A 19,371-nucleotide genomic window follows, 5' to 3' on the forward strand; every position below is an offset into this window, starting at 1 on the left:
AAAAATTAACCTGACAATTTTTAGCGATGTGTCTTGCTAAAATTATTAGTGTGATCTGTATGAAAGTTGTGTATGCTAACACAAAGTATAGCTGATATCACACAAGGGCAGCTTACGTAAAACATCTTCTGTGATTGAAAAAAAAATTGTTGAAATTTTCATGAATATTTTATCAACGCCCTGGAGTTATTACTTGATTGCGTAACCACGTTGAATGCTGCATTCATTTATTCGTTGTCATAATGACTCTAGTTAAGTTGGTTGTGTTATCTTGATGGGTGCAAAGGAATGTTGATTTAATAGATACAATTACGATAGTAAGTCGTCTCAATATATATCTCTACAATATTAATGCAATGGGTGTCGCTATAATGACAACATATTATGTCATAAATTAACTTGTTATTAAATAATATCATGGATTGATTGTTGATTGCCCATCGGGTGTTCTGGACATCACCCATGTCTTTTGGCTGTCAATTCCGCAGTGCTAGTGAAGCATCGGCAGTTTGCGAAAATTCCCCCCAAGCTACGTAGATTTTGTTTGATTGTTTAAAATTTTGTTAGCGTATTGATTTTTTAATGATTTGAGTTGAGTTGAAAGACAGAACTCATTTCGCGAGTCCACGTGAAGAGTTTTCAATGTTATGCAACAAACATCTTTGAAATTTTTAACCTTGCAATCACCTGCCTGGCTTACAAGATAACGGGAAGTGAAAACATCATGAAAACTTAAGTAAACGGTCTTTTTCGGTGACTGTATTCATGCATCATTCACTTCGAGATCATTCACGACCAGAGCATAAAATATGTAAAAATTACTCGTGCTTCAGATGACTAACTCAACAGCTTCAACGTTCTGACATTCTTCACTGCCGTCGCATTGTATTAACTTTTATCGACTATCAAGCTGCCTTCGAAATTACTAGAAAAATTAAGAATGACTGCACTTAGAAAAATTGCAGGACAAAATAAAATAATTGCTATGATGCCCTTATTTCATTCACGTTTGATTAGTTTTAATTAAGTAGCATTGCCTTTACCAGACGTATTTTGTCTCGTGGCCAGTAAATCCCCTGCACTGAGTTGTAGTTTCGGATTATTGGTGTGCTCCATTGTTGCTCCTGCTGTAAAATCTGCTCCATGTTCCTTGGCTGTACAGAAGATTTATAATTGATAGAAACATTTGTTGATTTGAACGTTGGTTGATTTTAACTGAGTTGCCTCTATTCCCTGTATGCTCGTTCCCACCACCACCACCACATCACCACCGCATCTCGCGTACGTAGTCCTGCTATATCAAAATTCCTAAGTAGCTCACCTAAGTTCAGCTTGCTTTACGCTTCTTCCCGACATCTTGAATTCACATTCGTGTTTGCGGAACACAATTCTCGTTAGAATTTTTATAGCTGAAAACAATTCTACAATTACTGCTGAACATTCTCTCTGTGCCACTTGTTTAAAAAACTTACTGCCTCGGGACTTACGTTCTATGCACATGCAGAATGTGCAAAAACTCTTCAAAGCATAATGAACTTAACATTTTTACAGGAGAAACAATAAAAACCAAGCAATATTTTTGCAATAAATTTTGCAATATATTTACCAGACAAATCCGCTGGCCATTACCCACAACTCATTAATGTTTGTCTTTGATCTTTTGCTCTTGTCTAGAATACTAAGGCCTGCTTTAGTGCATCATAACACATTCGCTAGCGCTAACCACGACCTTTTAATGCAATGTAAATATATATTTCATAGATGAAGAAATCTCAAGTGATGTTTCCATAGTTCAAACATTTCAATTATTGTTCACTCATTGGCAATTTCTCTCACGTCTACGCTTCTCCTTAGTCGCTTCTTACGCCTCGTCAACGCTGGCAGTTTAGCTGCTTGAAAGCATCGAGAGACGCTACAAACATCACGCTCATTTATACGCTACATCACGCTCATTATTGGAGATCTTCTCATATCAGAAAATGGTAGTCCAGATTCACTAATTTAAATGCAGAACTGATGTAAATTAAAATGATAAACGATATCAAATCCGGCTCATAATTCAATCACTTTGTGGCATAAATTACATTTCACTACAGTCATCATTGTCATCGAATTGAATTCCCATTAAATTTAATGAGAATTAATGTGGACAACGCAAATGATCATCCGGGTATTCATTATGAAAATTAAATGCTACATACAAATCGAGGTCACTTAACCCATACCATAAATTCTAGCTACTCTATACTGGAAAAAGAATTAGATTTATTATAAAGCATTCAATTTTTTTGGCTTATCTTAAAACTAAAATCACTAAGACATTTAAAAGTTTCGCCAGATTTCGCTTAATTTTACGTAGTTTCACGGATTTTTTGTCGCTAGTACATGAGCTATTGTGTAATAATATTAAATGCTTCATACTTCTGCTTTGTGTACAACGAGTTGTGTTACTCAATGCTTATTATCGTGCCTTTGATGTTGGAAGTTAAATGTGGATACAACTTATCAACTGATGAACTGAGTGCCAAATGTAGCGCGCCTCCAGCCTTATCGGGCAGTGTTTAATGTTTTTATTTTTAAGGCAGTATTTGCCTTTAATGTTAAGGCAGTATTTTTGCTGGCAGTGAACTGAGCGGTCGCTGCAGATGTGTGCCTTTGAAGAGGTTGTTTGTTGCCTTCATGGTTGTGTCCTTATGCGGTTGTGAACTCATTCAAAAATTATTTTTTTTGTTAAAGTAAGTGGGATACATTTTATACATAAAGGTGATTGTAATTTCATATACGTTTTGTCGTTTGTTGTGCCATTGCTTATTAAAAGCAATGTTTTTCTTGAGGATTGCAGGCTGCTGCATCCTACTTAGAGTGAATAATTCAGAGTCTGAATGAACAATCCAAATTTTGCAGACCCAAAACCAATTGCTACTTGTACGCCGCGAGAAATTGGATGGGCGATAGAGTAGTTTTATCTTGCATTTATCATCATATCTTTACGAAATATTACAATTCTACAAACATTTCAATTATTGTTCACTCACTGGCAATTTCTCTCACGTCTACGCTTCTCCTTAGTCGCTTCTTACGCCTCGTCAACGCTGGCAGTTTAGCTGCTTGAAAGCATCGAGAGACGCTACAAACATCACGCTCATTTATACGCTACATCACGCTCATTATTGGAGATCTTCTCATATCAGAAAATGGTAGTCCAGATTCACTAATTTAAATGCAGAACTGATGTAAATTAAAATGATAAACGATATCAAATCCGGCTCATAATTCAATCACTTTGTGGCATAAATTACATTTCACTACAGTCATCATTGTCATCGAATTGAATTCCCATTAAATTTAATGAGAATTAATGTGGACAACGCAAATGATCATCCGGGTATTCATTATGAAAATTAAATGCTACATACAAATCGAGGTCACTTAACCCATACCATAAATTCTAGCTACTCTATACTGGAAAAAGAATTAGATTTATTATAAAGCATTCAATTTTTTTGGCTTATCTTAAAACTAAAATCACTAAGACATTTAAAAGTTTCGCCAGATTTCGCTTAATTTTACGTAGTTTCACGGATTTTTTGTCGCTAGTACATGAGCTATTGTGTAATAATATTAAATGCTTCATACTTCTGCTTTGTGTACAACGAGTTGTGTTACTCAATGCTTATTATCGTGCCTTTGATGTTGGAAGTTAAATGTGGATACAACTTATCAACTGATGAACTGAGTGCCAAATGTAGCGCGCCTCCAGCCTTATCGGGCAGTGTTTAATGTTTTTATTTTTAAGGCAGTATTTGCCTTTAATGTTAAGGCAGTATTTTTGCTGGCAGTGAACTGAGCGGTCGCTGCAGATGTGTGCCTTTGAAGAGGTTGTTTGTTGCCTTCATGGTTGTGTCCTTATGCGGTTGTGAACTCATTCAAAAATTATTTTTTTTGTTAAAGTAAGTGGGATACATTTTATACATAAAGGTGATTGTAATTTCATATACGTTTTGTCGTTTGTTGTGCCATTGCTTATTAAAAGCAATGTTTTTCTTGAGGATTGCAGGCTGCTGCATCCTACTTAGAGTGAATAATTCAGAGTCTGAATGAACAATCCAAATTTTGCAGACCCAAAACCAATTGCTACTTGTACGCCGCGAGAAATTGGATGGGCGATAGAGTAGTTTTATCTTGCATTTATCATCATATCTTTACGAAATATTACAATTCTATTGTATATTAACTTAATATTCCAGTAATCTCCATCAATATTTTTCAATCAATATCAATATTTTTCAATTCCAGTAAATGGCGCGGCGTTCATTTGCTCTTGCTTGATTATAAAAAATTATCTTAAGAGGTTTTTTGGCACGAAATTAATTGAAGTTATTCTGGCGCTGAAGAATTTGCGCAATCGATGAAAATTTCACCAATAGTTGTATGTGGTAATTTATAATTAATATCGCCATTGCATTATTTCAATTCAGTGCCTAACCGTAAAAATATATTTGGCGAGAGCCTGAATATAGTTTAGATTTTATCATTATTGTAGTAGCTGCTCGAGCGAACTTTGTAAAAATTTTTAAATCCAACAGAAAATCACGATTTTGTCGCTGCCGCACAGGCGAAAATTCTAACATAAAAGTTTTAACCAACTGACCTGCCCTAATATGTTCGTACAGTTTATCATACTGTAGGTTTATGTGCACTTTACTATGTAATAATGTAGTGATGAATTAGCAGCTGATTATCATAAGACGATTCACGTAGAAATAGAAATTTTGTTGTCACGATTATAGTTGTATTTACGCAGTTGTTATCGCCTGAATCAACTGCTGCTGTTTTGCTGCTTCTTGAATTGAATAAAGAAACTGAACTTGCATTAGCGTCCATCAGAGAAGAAATTGATGGTTCACAAACTTCAATCTAAGAATGAGTCTCCCATTCATCTGAAATTTTTCTAAATTCAAATTCGTTTCGTTATTCAACCACTGAAATGTAATTAGGAGGAAAATTTTATTCTCTTTGACTCACTGAATACTTTTTGTTGTGACTTTGTTAACACGTACATATTATAATAATATACTTTAAAAATAAAATAGCTGATAATTTTGCTTACATTAGTAAAGACTTTGATCAGAAATGACACGTTCATCACTCACTGCATTTGCAGGGAAATTTAAGAATGTCGAGCTACAGCGAAGAATTGATTTGTTGTCTGATATATTCATGCAAATAGAATTGCTCTGTCCATGGGAGAAGTTTCATGGAGCTGATCTGCATTTCATATTGATAAGGGGAACACCATGCTTGGTTTGTCCCGCCCACGTTAATAATATCAATAACAATATCGTTAATAATATCAATAACAATATCGTTAATAATATCAATAACAATATCGTTAATAATATCAATAACAATAGCGTTGTCACGATCTTAAGCGATCTTAAGACGGTCCTCTTTGTGCACACCATAACGTTTATCTCAATATTCAGCATCGAAAAACATGGCGTGAAAGTTACTCACTGAGAACAGAATTTATTTGCGTCAAATTATGAACTCTTTATGAACAAAGTTAAAGCGCAAATTTTTACTCTTAGGGAGCTATTCTTACTGCTTTTTCTCCTGCCTGTGACGTCATTCTTGGCAAACTACTTGCCTGAGGGAGAGTATGTCGCTATAATTTCGTCGAAATTCTATTTAAAGTTGTTTTACTATGTATGTTGCTATGCAAAAATTGTTCAGATTTATTTTGCATTCTGTAAAGGTATGATATTTTGAAATTATTCATGAATTCATTTTGTTTTATATCTCTTGTTGTCGTGTTACATCTTTGTTTTAATCTTAAAAAAGTACGAAATAATAACCGCTGCCAAAGAATGCTAGGTATTAATATTCAATGAACACATCTGAAAATACATATAAATAAAATCACGAAACAAAGTAATGGTTCATAATTTGACCAAACCTTACTAATTGATGGATGTACCATCGTGATCCTGGTCTAATTTGTAAAAGAATGTCCCAATATTTTTGACATAGTAGTTTTTAAAGCGACATTTACTTTTTCATTTTGTAACGTCTGTGCCAAATAACGAACACGTATACCAATGAGAAGTTTCGTAATCGTCTTGCTTAAGATTTGTTGCGAGAGCAATTATTATATCTGTGTTTGGGTACCGTGTGGGGCACTTTTTGTTTTAGAAATATCAGTTCATTACTATGAACAAACGCATAGTTCGGGGAGTTGAGTTTCCATGACAAGCAGGGGCTGGTTTTCTAATTACATAAGGATAAGTAATTTGAAAATAAAAACATGTGCCAGAATTAAGTTTACATCGACTCGCTTGCCTTCATTTGGGGGATGCAAACTCCAACAATTATCCTTAACACAACAGACGGGGTGATGAACATAGCAGACTTTTATAAAATTACTTTACTTTATGTTTGTTAATCTCTTCGTTCGCACGGACATGTCACGTCAGAGCTATCGGTGTTCAGAATACGTCTTCGCACCGGAAGATCTTCATGGAATTCTATCTTTTTCCACGCTCAACTATCGGCCAGTGAGTGCACGCTACTCAAAATTTAGGCTATCCTTAAAATGAGGTGGATAAGAATCAACTTCCCGCTTGAGTCGACATTCTATAATATTATTCAAGTCAGAACTGACGTTTGATATAATTAGCGCAATTCCAGTGCGTATTTTCTTATAGTGGGAATTGCTGACATTAATGCTAACGTATTTCCGTCAGCGTATTTCGTTGCTTGCAGGTATGGTAGAAAATGTATTTAGAGTGGCCACTGCAGCGGTAGAGTTGAGAAAACTCTTCGCTGTCATGATTTCCCTCATAGGTAACTTTCTTATTCATGTTGCGTCGAGGTTGTTCTTCAGCGTATATTGTGCGTATCCAGTTGACCGCGTGTTTTCACGATCCTGTACAACTTGAAATTAAAAGATTGTCATCTTTGGCTCCTAAGAATTTCATCCAAAGATATTAAAAAAAATTAACAGATTGTCATCTTTGGCTCCTAAGATTTTCATCCAAAGATGTGAAAAAAATTGTAGAAAGATGTAGCTTTACACGTGAGTATTACATGGTGTTTGCCTAGTTTTTAGAAGATTTCATGTTTCCTTACTTCTGTAGCTATAATTCTCTACATTGGTGTAAGTTCATGGTGCCTCTTCTTCGTAGTAAAGCAACTTTGATTACTTCACAAAACTCAAGTACGCGACTAAAGTTGTTGTACACACCACAGCTATACGGCCACTGCATTCAGCAACATTACAACCAGCTTATAATTATGCAGGGACTGAAATGCGCCTTTGCACTCTAATTTATTTCACAATTGCAGCTCTCAGTGTTTATTAAGTAGAACATTTTATGCGTAATTTTGTAATTTTGCAGATACCAGTAGCTCTGCAGTGCGTTGCCGTAATATTATATAATTTATCCTTTAGTTTGAAATATTTGAGATGATGAGTGCTTCCATTTTCCGAACATGAACAGCACAGCCACATCGAAGGTGACGACTTCCAGCTGTGACTGTAGTGATGGCGGTGTGATGAGTCCAAGTGATGATGGTGTGATGAGTCCAGGTGATGGCGGTGCGATGAGTCCGAGTGATGGCGGTGTGGTGAGTCCGAGTGATGACGGTGTGATGAGCCTTCATGACTGCATCTTGATATCGGTATTTTATATTGAATTCGCATTAAATTATGAGCGCTTTCTTCACCGAATGTTAGGAAACTGTTTGAATATTTATTTATTCAGGAATAAATTTTTATATGTTTGGTAGAAATATGCTTATAATATTGCACGCATCGATGCAGGAGGAAAAAATATTGTCAGTTGATCAGATTATTTGTTGTTTAATAATGAGAGGTTGTGTCCGCGCCTGCATCAATTGCTGACTCTATTCCTGCTGACATTTTGGTCTGATTTTTGCAAAACCTACGGAACGTCATGAAAAGACTAATTAAAAAAAATTCAGCCATAATCACTGCAATCGGCGTCAGGAGAAGACTAAAGTTGAACAAAACTGTCAGCTTTTCTTTCTTTGAAGCGTGGAAACTTCTTTGTTGTCGTGACGTCAGCGGGGTACTTATGCTGACAAAATATTAGCTGTAGGCACTCCTACTGGCGTCAGCAGGCGACTAATGTGGTGACGTCAGCAGACGACTAATGTGGTGACGTCAGCAGACGACTAATGTGGTGACGTCAGCAGTCGACTAATGTGGTGACGTCAGCAGGCGACTAATGTGGTGACGTCAGCAGGCGACTAATGTGGTGACGTCAGCAGACGACTAATGTGGTGACGTCAGCAGGCGAGTACTGCGTGGCGCTGTACGACTACGAGGCGACGTGTCACGAGGAGCTGACGTTCGAGGAGGGCGAGGTGATCAAGGTGCTGACGCGCGACGTGCACGACGTCGATGACGGCTGGTGGATGGGGGAGGTGCGGGGGATGAGGGGCCTCTTCCCATCCCTCGTCGTGGAGGAATGTGGGGCTGACGGCGAGCCTCTCACGCCTGAGGTGAGGAGTAGAAGGAGTAGCTGATATTAAATTAACAGAAGGTAGAAGAATGTGTCATCCTATCGCTTGTAGCGACCTACACATGAGGCTAAACTGACTTACCCAATGAAAATTTACAGACGCGGCAGCTTCTGATTTGGATTACCAGAAGCTGGGGCGACTCTAAATTTTGTTAGGATAGCAGTTTGTTGTCGCTTCCACAAGAGAATGGCTCACGTGGCGAAGATTCATGCTGACGCTCAGTAAAATGAGCCAGAGAGTCATACACTTCATTAATATGCACATTATTAGCGCATTTTCTCGTTTATGGAAAAAAATGCACTATTGTGCTCGCCATGTCTGTCTGTCTGCCTATCCGTCCGTCCGTGACCTCTAGTTTTCGTCGACGAAAAAATGCGCTCTCTGTCACTCACTGCAGTGAGTACTGAGTTATGTTTTTTATATATTATGTTCGTTGCAATGATAAGTTCACTCATAGTAACTCGATATGCATCGATGGCAAATAATTAACTGGATAGACGTTACGTAAGTCAGAGTGTTATCTCATTTATTATTGGAATTTAGGCAAACCTTATATTATTTAGTAATGAATCCCATAGGATCCAGCCGAGCCTATCAATGACCCTGTAGTGAGCAAGCTATTACTTTGAGAAGTTATTTATAATGGGCCTATTTCTTCAACGCCGACACTTCTATTCTATTCTATACTTATCAAACATTTGATGATGAAACTTCTACCAAAATGCTCACATTTATTGATGATTGGGATGACGAACAATGAGATGAAGAACGCATTCAATAAAAATTAGATTACGAACAATGAGATTATGAATGCATTGAATAAAAATGAGATGATGAACATTGAGATGATGAACATTGAGATGATGAACGCATTGAATAAAAAATGAGATGATGAACATTGAGATGATGAACGCATTGAATAAAAATATAACTCAGTACTCACTGCAGTGAGTGACAGAGAGCGCATTTTCTCGTCGACGAAAACTTGAGGTCACGGACGGACGGACTGACGGACGGACAGACAGACAGACAGACAGACAGACGGACATGGCGAGCACAATAGTGCATTTTTTCCATAAATGAGAAAATGCACTAAAAATGAGATAATGAACATTGAGATGATGAATGCATTGAATAAAAATGAGATGATGAACATATATATTTTTTTCTCAGGGGAGTTCATGATGAACATATATATTTTCTTCTCAGGGGAGTTCATGATGAACATATATATTTTCTTCTCAAATAATAGTTAAATCTCACGCTACAATTATCCGAACTCGTTCTCGCTCATTAAACTCATTACTATAGTTATATCAACCAAATTCGTACGCAATTAAATTATTGTAATAATGGACTCAATCACATTCGTATCTCGTCAACAATCGCTCGGTAATCTAGCGTAATTCTTAGTTCAAATTGAACGCGACAACTTCTACACTTAACTACAAGTCAAAATACTGGGCATAAAAATTCCCTACTGAAATTCAATTCCTGAAAAGTTTCAATCATGTGGCCTTGAGTTAGAAGCGCTTATTAAAAATATGTGTCTAAAATCGATCTGCACAAATTTCTCGGCAAAAAAAAGATCAGAAAATATCTATTTGACAAAAATGTCCGTTTGTGCACATAAAAAAATCACAACGCGAACATAATTTCGACACCTAGCAAAAAAAAAAAATGAAATCACAGACAAACAATAATTTTCTGAACGTGAAACTATGCCATTTGTGCTTTTTCGTGTGCAAAAAAATTGATATTATTAATAATCATTCTACCTTCGATACTTGCCACAAAATGCAAGAAAAAATAAAAGCAAAAAGAAAAAAAAAGGTTTAGATGAATTACTAGAAATCACTACACAAGTAAAAAAAATTCTGCCCGCCTGACCACCTTAAACTATGCATTATCTCTACAAATTATTTCGAATTAATCTTACACTTCGAACTTTTATGACAACATCTTAGTATTATAACACCGCATTGAATTAGACTCGCTGCACTATATATACGGTCAATAATTTTTTAGAGATACATCGCAATGTAATGATTTTGTTGCCATCACTATTGCATGAGAAAGAACAAGTTCTTCTCAAACAATTTCTGGCACAATATCGACGGTCCTAAATTTCACACATTGGCTAAAATAGATTTCCACAGAATTTAAAAATGTCAGCATTAAAACGGACTTATTTTATCAATACAAACCTCTCAATGTACTTTGCCGCAAAACCTTCCAAACCCCACACCTGACACCATGATTAAATTTGGGTTTAAATAAATAGAAAAGAGAAGAGAGACGAGACGTTTCCTATCGTCTCATGTATTTTAAAATTGGAGACTCGTAGTGATTACTCCACCAATTTTACGTTACGATCAGGTTCAGGTTCAAGATCCCGGTTTTCATTACTTATCGTTTTGTCAGGTGGTTTGCCGAGTGGCACTTGATTGGCACGTGAATAAGGTTCTCTTTTTGGACAGGTTCCGGCAAAATATAGTACAAAGAGAGGGTTTTAATAAAACACTGATACATTTCATATTAAATTGAGAAATTCAAGTTCACATCCTACGTTAACAAAAATCTGTAGTACATGAAAAATGTAATCCGCACAAAATCAAAGTCCCAAAATCTATCAGTTAAAGCATCACTTAAATCATCTAATATTACCGGGGAAAGTGTGTGATCCGTTGCAGTTCCAATGCGTATGACAGTTGTCAACGACCGTAACTCGCGCACGCGCAGCGACCGTATATACCGCGGCTGTCCCCGCGCATTGCAGCCGTATTTCACGTGGCCGTACTACAGCTGTACTGCGCGTCTCTCTTCACAGTTGCTCTTTCTTCATAGCTGTCATATCTCGTTGATATAGACGCCACACGGCCAGTCTGGCCGTAGGTTGTTTTTACAAAGACCGTACTTCAGAATAGTGGCGTAGTCTTCATCGTCGATGATGTTACTGCGGGCTCAATCGTGGCTTCTCGCGTTGAAGATGAATGCAATCGTACTGCTTCTTCTTGATGGAAATCGTGGCCGTATCGTACTGATGATTCTTGGTGTAGAGCTTGAAACTTAGATCTTCTGATGAGGTGCGTTATTATCGTTGTACAACGAGTGATGATGTTGACCGTATAATATGTTAAAGTCGTAGCCGTCCATTGTATAGGTTTGACGCGCTCACAGGAATCTTGGCTGCTTCGATAAGTCTGGGTTTCTCGCGACCGTCAATGTTCGAAAACGGTAACACCGCGGCCTCACGGCCGCAGCCGTTACGTCCGCTAACTGCAGACCGTACGTGCGCGACGGTCAACTCTTTAGAACCAACAACCCTTGGCGCGAATTTCTAAGGTCCTTATATACGCTAGTGTCGCGCACAGTTAAGCCTATTCCCTCGAAACCGACGCCACATTCCTTCGAATGGAATGTCCCTCGCGCTGAGCGCCAACGTTTCAATGTAAACAACCTTTCCCACGGTCTCGAAACAACGGCGCCGCATTCTTAACATCTATGCATAATACATGTTCAATATTACCTACTGTCAATATTACCTACTTCATTCACTTCCTTCTTTGCCTTTTGCTTTGCTTTAACCGTATTGTTCATCCACTGTATTTTATATTCACGTATTCACTGTTCACACACTGTATCCACCACTGCATTGATGGCAAATAATTAACTGGATAGATGTTACGTAAATCAGAGTGTTATCTCAGATATTATTGGAATTTAGGCGTATCTAATATTATTTAGTGAATGAATTCCATAGGATCCAGCCGAGCCTGTCATTGACCCTTTAGTGAGCAAGCTATTATTTTGAGAAGTTATTTACACTTTTCAAAATTTTATGATCCAGCTTCTACCAAAATGCTCACATTTAACGATGATTGAGATGATGAACGAATTAAATAAAAATGAGATGATGAACGAATTGAATAAAAATGAGACGATGAGCATTGAGATGATGAACGCATTGAATAAAAATGCTGAACATATATATTTTCTTCTCAGGGGAGTTCAGCGGGCTCCCCGGGTACGACTCCTCCCCCCCACACGCCCCCCGAGGTGCCAGGGTTCCTCCTGCCCCCCGACGGCATCATCATCACTATGCCCACGCCTGACGTGGAGACGCTCGACGAGGCTATCAAGCAGAAGAAACACAAGGACGAACAAGAGAACAAAAAAGGAAAAGAGAACAAAGAGAACAAAGAAGGAAAAGAGAATAAGGAAGGAAAAGAAAACAAAGAGAATAAAGACGTAAATGAGGACAGTAACAGAGTGGTGGACAGCGAGGAATTGAAAGGAAAGGCAGAGGGCGAAAAAGTTCAAGCGGACGAGAAGAAATCTGAGAAGGGTGAGAAAAAAAGCCCTCGTTACGTTTGTCTTGTTCCAAAAATTGTATACTAAAATATTTATTCCTGTGTCATGTATGGAAAATTTTTATTTCATTTTTAGTGTTACGTTGACGGCTTTTGTTGGCTAATAACATTTTACTTTGCTCGTGTTGAAGTGTAACTTTTAATCGAATGACCGGAACGATGTTGTGAAGTCATATGTGATGTTAATGCTGTGATGTCTTGTTGCTAAAATTTTCTTGAGGCTTGCTATCAGTTTTGCACAATATCCTGTGATGGTTATGCTATTTTGTTGCATTGAGCGATTATACGTCAATGAACATTATTTGCTAGCGTGTAAGGAGATGGCTTGATCGATATTATAGTCTTTGGTAGTTCACAGACTTTGGTTCAATAGGTTAAAGGCAGGTTCGGTCGTAGCAGGGCTCACATCAAAATATTTTCATAAATGAAGTGACTAAAAATTCTCAACAAAATCAGGCAAAAATGCCATGACCGAACGTATGGATGGATTTATATCGTGGCTTCCATGCAAGAAAATTACTGCTGTTCAGAGTTTTTTCATGATGAGAATCAGATATTGTGTTCGTGATCAGCAGGTTGGTAAAGATTTTAATGACAACTAATGGGTGGATTTATCATTAGGCCATCGTCGCGTCTAAATCCTAACATCGTAAAGTTTGATTGAGGAACTTTCGGTAAGACTGCAGAAATTTGTAAGATGCTCCGATTGTTCATGGCTTACTTAATTTAAATAAGTGACGTTATCAGGAAAAAAATTAACGATTTTGAAGGAGAATCTTAACACTCCAAAACGCGGGATGACATAATCACGACAATCGATACCCATGATAAATGTTTCCCTCTGAAGCATAACAGCGCGTTTAATTCTTAGATCAAATACGATTTAGGCTTTTATAACTCATTCCTCCTAGACGCCAAATTGCTGAAATTATAAATACCATGGTCGTGGTTAGCGTGTAGTTCGGGTAGCCACCAAAGGCTCTGAAAATAAATATTTATGATAGGTTTTACTTTTTGCATCGCTGCATCGTTGTTGCATCAGCTAATGCCAACCTCCCCCTCCCCTTGCTTGCCCCTCCCTTGCATGCATCATCCGCCCGACGACGCATCACGGCCGGCATCACCTCGGCACCACACCGTGCATCGCTCCGACATCACTGTAGTATACCTACGCCTCAACACTAATTAAATATATTTGTCTGCACGCCACGCACTTAAACATGACCGCATTCTTACTTCTAAATTACTTTTGATTCTCTCTCTTATGGATCAGTATTTGTTCGCTGCGTTTAATATTCCTCGTTTCTCATCATTAAATCAACTTCCATGTTCGATTCAACGAACTCATTTCTCTTCCATTTTCAAATCCTATTTTTCGTTTACGTTAATGATTAATGTGTGATGTCCTGAAAAACATTTCTGCCAATTAACTGGCGTCTGCAATAATGTGTCTAAACTGAAGTGAATATTGCATATGAAATATGAAGTGAATATTATTACAATACATCGTTATTAATGTCCATTATGAAATTAAAACATATCCTAAAAGTTACATTAAAAAACTTCTTTGTAAAACTTGGTGTTCACTCTTTACACTTCTCTATCCCCCATTAACAATTATTGTCTCAAATTGTGGTATTTCTGATCTGGTGTCTCCATGCTTTTGATCCCTACACCTACAAGTGGTGCAATATCTCGTGTCTCACCCCTATTTACCACCTCTCGTTAATATACTCCATAACCCTTCTCTTTGCCCTCCACCGATGTCGTGCAAGTGTCCCTTGTTGAGGGTACATCTCCTATTTGTAACCTCTTTGTAACAAAAAGGTTACATCTCCTCTTTGTAACAAAGAGATTACATCTCCTCTTTGTAACAAAGATGTTACATCTCCTCTTTGTAACAGAGATATTAAATCTCCTCTTTGTAACATCTTTTTTGTCATGACGCTCGCGTCGTCAGCTTCCATATTCCTTTCCACCCTTCCACATCATCCACACTCATAAAAACGAAGTTTGGGATATTATTGACATATAACAAATTAAATTGTTAATGTAATAACACATCGTTGTTGTAATAACACATCGTTGTTGTTAATAAACACATCGTTGTTGTAATAACAACGAGCAGACGTCGAGGTCGATACAGCCGACACAGGTGCCTCATTTTCCATGGTTTTAGCAGGCAAAAAGACTGAGCTCTACCAGCGTCAGTTTAGCTCCTCCCCAGACAGCGAGAGCACAGCGGCTCCCCAGCCCCAACAGCTTCCCCCCAAGACCTCTTATGATGAGCTGGTGTCCAGTCCTGACGTCTCCGTGCCTGACGTGAGTATCGATAACTGAATATACGTACAACTAAATTATATTTGTGGACAATATCGGTGTTTCTGTGCAAATATCATCAGAAGATGTTTACAGTACATGTACTCTGGCCCGTTGACTATGCCCAAGTCAGAAGTAAGGCCGCTTCCACTTGAATTTAAAGTTTGGTGTACTCAATGAATTTTCACATGCACCACAATTGCCCAATGCTATGTGTCTGGAATATTTAAGCATTATTTTTCTCATTGTAATTTTGAGTATTAGGACCTTTGTGAATCACTAAAAAATGTAGCATCGAACGTCTGACACTAATGTGTGATGTTTGTTTTTAACAACTGACGAACTAACCTGGGATCTTGGTTAAAGCCAAGTAATGGCTGCTAAGTGGAAATTGCTTTTATGCATACGATTATTGCGTATATATTCATTCTTTTGATAAATATATGTGAATATAGACTCCGGTTATCACTGTATCTTAAGGTTTCGGACACGATTCACGACAGTGATCTGTCAGACGACACTGCCACTGAACAGCCGTTAGAAGAGCTCGAGATAATAACGTTTTACTTTCCTATTCTGCTCGATACCGGATTTACTAATTTTCCTTGTCAACTAGCTGGCGTTAACCCCAGTCAGGTTAAAAAAACTTTCGAAATGAAAGTGTTAAAAATTTGTCAGCTTGCATTCAAAAGCGAAATCTCTAAACACTCTTGCGGCAACAACTTCAAAATTGCACCAAGCGTTCCGCGACCCTATACGGGAGTTTGCTACTTTTTCCAGCAAATCATTAGTACTAAAACAATTCTCGAATAAAGTGAAATGTAAGTCACGTAGAAATTAGGCGTTAACTGGAAGCCATGAAATCTAATATATCGTATCTAATATCTAATAATAATAAAGTTGTAGAATCTTATGAAATACAGGTTTGTGTCGAGGTATAGGAGCGTCATGCGAACCAGACACGTTTGTTTCAATTCGTTCACGTTACCTGAGCCGCGTCAACATTCGTTAATATTCTCCACAGCGCAGCAACTAATACTTCAAATCTTAAGCTGATTAAATAAATATCGGAGATTAAATTTTATCAACATCTATAATCAATCGAAATTATAGGAGTTCTTAATTTCCTAGCAGGAAATTTCTCAGAAAATGTTCAACGCTTTCATTTCGGAAATTTTGCATGCAAAAACCGATTTCATGAAAATTAGTTCATAGTTTCGTCCAATTACGAGAAAATTTGTTTAGTTGAGTTCTTGGGATTTATGTTAGAAGCACGGATTGCTGATGCGGCGCAATGTGAACCGTGCCACGGTTCACGCTAACAGAGAGCTCATCATACAAGATCTAGTTGCTAGCTCCTGCTACGATACCATATGTTATTTTGAACGCGTTTTAGATGAGTGTCATTGAGGTCAGTTTGTGTCTGGAAGTGAATTAGCTAGATAGACACTAGTTAGCGTTCTGATAATTATTGATTTATTTGCACTAGTACAAACCAAACGGCACAAGTTGCCAAGCCATATAGGAAATGACGTTGTGATCACTCCAATTCAAGACAAGAAACAAAAGGATACTGACCGATTTTATTAGATTCATTGATTCGTTCATTGAAATGTAAACAAAAATTTGTTGGTAATCTCGAAAAGAACTTCACAAGATACCAAAAAATTATTCAAAGTCTTAAAAAGCGTATTTTTCATATAAATGGTTAAACTAGGCCACGGAAATTATGATCACCATAAGAAATTCGAAAGAAAATTACTCACAGAAAAGCTTCGAACATTTTACATTTATTTTCGGCGTTTCAACTAGTAGCTCTTTTTTAGTTGGTCATGTTTTGACCCTCGTTTGTGCATTCTTTTAATCAATGGTCCTGACTTTTTGAACGATGTTTGTGAACCAACATTTCCACGCAATTTTTAGCGTTCATTAATTTCCTGCTCATGTTTGTCTCCTATTTGTCACTTCCCAATTGTTCACTACCCTAAGGAATGTAATGATGACACAAATTTTTCCTTTTTCAATGTTACCTCTACGCACTGCAATTCCTTCTTTATTGCTACTTGCCATATATAAACCAGATTTCCTCTTCCAATGGAACGCAGAACTAAAAAACATAGATCTGTTACGTCGAATATTATTGATTCAGTTAATCCATGATCTGAATGATCATTGAAGGGACCTGTGGCAAAAGAAGCATTTGATCTTCATGCTGGAATCTCAGTTATTTTCTGGACATGCGTCCGCCTACCTGCCATCAATTTTAAGGCGTCTCATGAGTGACAGGGAATGCCCGAGGGGCGGTCGGAGCTGAGGCGCTTAAATGTTCGCAATGCATCGTTCGAATAATTGACACATTACATAATTCATTTAATGATAGTATTACATTATTGTCGCCGGCGTATGACTGATTGGATAATCCAGTTAATGATAGCATAAAATTTTTGTTCCAGCAGCTAATTACTGTGATTTTAATCAACTTATAGTTTTGCATTATTGTTATAATTCTAATTTCTTTTGCATCTTCACCTTCTACTACTAATTTATCAGTATTATCAATGTAATTAAACTAGTAAACGGTATAAATAAGTTTGCATGTGTTCCAGCCTGACAGCGGAGGTACAGGCCAGCCTTCTCCCAACGGACCCAAGCAACCCTCTCAACCCTCAACACAGAAACCTGCTGACGGAGGTGAGTTGTGCTATTATTTTTGTATAATGAAGTTATAATATTATTCCTTATAATTCTTAAGGGCGGGCAGTAACGTTCAAGTGTAAGTAGATTCCTGCTAAGGGTAAATAGGTCAGTAGTCAATAGGTCAGACTCATGAGGTAAATTTGTGTTTGGTTTAAATGTGCGTAGATGGAAGGCGGTCCTAGTTGTAATGGACAATATAAAAATTTGTAATTTAGAGCAATTCTTTATCGTTATTTTGGCTCTAGTTTCGTAATACAAATTGGCATAGACTAAAAGCTGAGCATTGCGAGCTCAAATATTTTGGTGCTGGAATCAACTGCGATCCTTTTGCCTCAGAGTGAAGGGAAGTGAATGCAGCGTGTGGGTCGTAGGCCAGAATAAGAACAATACCTGACCGTTAAAGAATAGTTTTAGGTGAGAGGAGTTTTATTTTAGCCCCTGTCAGACTGCATAGTTTTTCCATCTTATAATTATTGTGTCAAGTGTATAGATACATTTGTACCTATGCAGTTAGGCAAGGATTAAAGTGATCGTAGCTTGCGTACAATTTATTAACATCCTAACATGTGAGCAGGACTTGCGGTGACAGAGATCGTGTTGACGGCGCCCACTCCTACAGTTGAAGAGGCCACCACCTGCAAGGCTGAGGAGGCCACCACCTGCAGGGCTGAGGAGGCCACCACCTGCAGGGCCGAAGAGGCAACCACCTGTAGGGCTGCACCTCAACCAGCTGACTCACTGGACGCGACAGATGGCAACCACTCGGACCCTGAGAACGAAGTCAGTTTGCTGGATGATGACGATCATCCGCCACCTCCACCTCCAGCTCCAAGTGGAGGAGGTGGATCAGGTGTGGAGGAGAGAAGAAGAGAGCAGGAGGAAGTATGTAGAGGAACAGCTCCAAAAAGTGGAGCAAAAGTCAAAGGCAGCAACAGCATCGAAATTTGCAGTGAATCTGGAAATGGAGCAAAGTCTCCAACTCCAAGCGAAGGGCCGCCAGATCTCGACCTCGAAAAACTCAAGGATCTGGACAGGCTCAAAGAGTCCGATGCTTGAAAATGATTATAAATTGTTTGGGAAGAATACCGGGCTCTGGTGACGCGTTGAATTCGATGAAATGCGTTAAATGCGGAATCAGAAGTACGGAACAACTCGTGCTATTAAAAAATTGAAAAATCTGTTAAAAGCTAAACGACCGAAGGTTCGAACGCTTCTTCTCGAAATTTAAACCGAAGACTGGCTGCATGGCGGCAGTAGAGCACAGTTTCTGCAGCCTGATGTCTTGCATCAAACATGATATGATTTTGATCTTCCCGCACGTAGGCTGCTGTTGGCAGCAATATGGTCAGCAGAGCCACATCTCAATTGTCTACAAGTCTCTGGTTCAATTAAACATATTTTATGGAAAGATCGGGTTACAAAGGCCGGATCC

At 38.1% G+C, this 19,371-nt stretch overlaps 1 protein-coding gene across 1 annotated transcript in view; it reads left to right on the forward strand.

Annotated features, from left to right (window-relative positions):
- The window catches only part of LOC108670127 (protein nervous wreck), a 33,468-nt gene extending 14,097 nt beyond the window's left edge, over positions 1-19,371 (forward strand). The window contains exons 16-20 of the mRNA XM_018157579.2: positions 8,296-8,529; positions 12,556-12,898; positions 15,052-15,245; positions 17,849-17,933; positions 18,514-19,371. Of these exons, the coding sequence (XP_018013068.1) occupies positions 8,296-8,529; positions 12,556-12,898; positions 15,052-15,245; positions 17,849-17,933; positions 18,514-18,995 (1,338 nt within the window). The 3' untranslated portion in view covers positions 18,996-19,371. The remainder of the gene's footprint in view (positions 1-8,295; positions 8,530-12,555; positions 12,899-15,051; positions 15,246-17,848; positions 17,934-18,513) is intronic.

This window comes from Hyalella azteca, unplaced genomic scaffold (assembly GCF_000764305.2).
Source record: "Hyalella azteca isolate HAZT.00-mixed unplaced genomic scaffold, Hazt_2.0.2 contig10975, whole genome shotgun sequence".
In the NCBI taxonomy this organism is placed as follows: Eukaryota; Metazoa; Arthropoda; class Malacostraca; order Amphipoda; family Hyalellidae; genus Hyalella; species Hyalella azteca.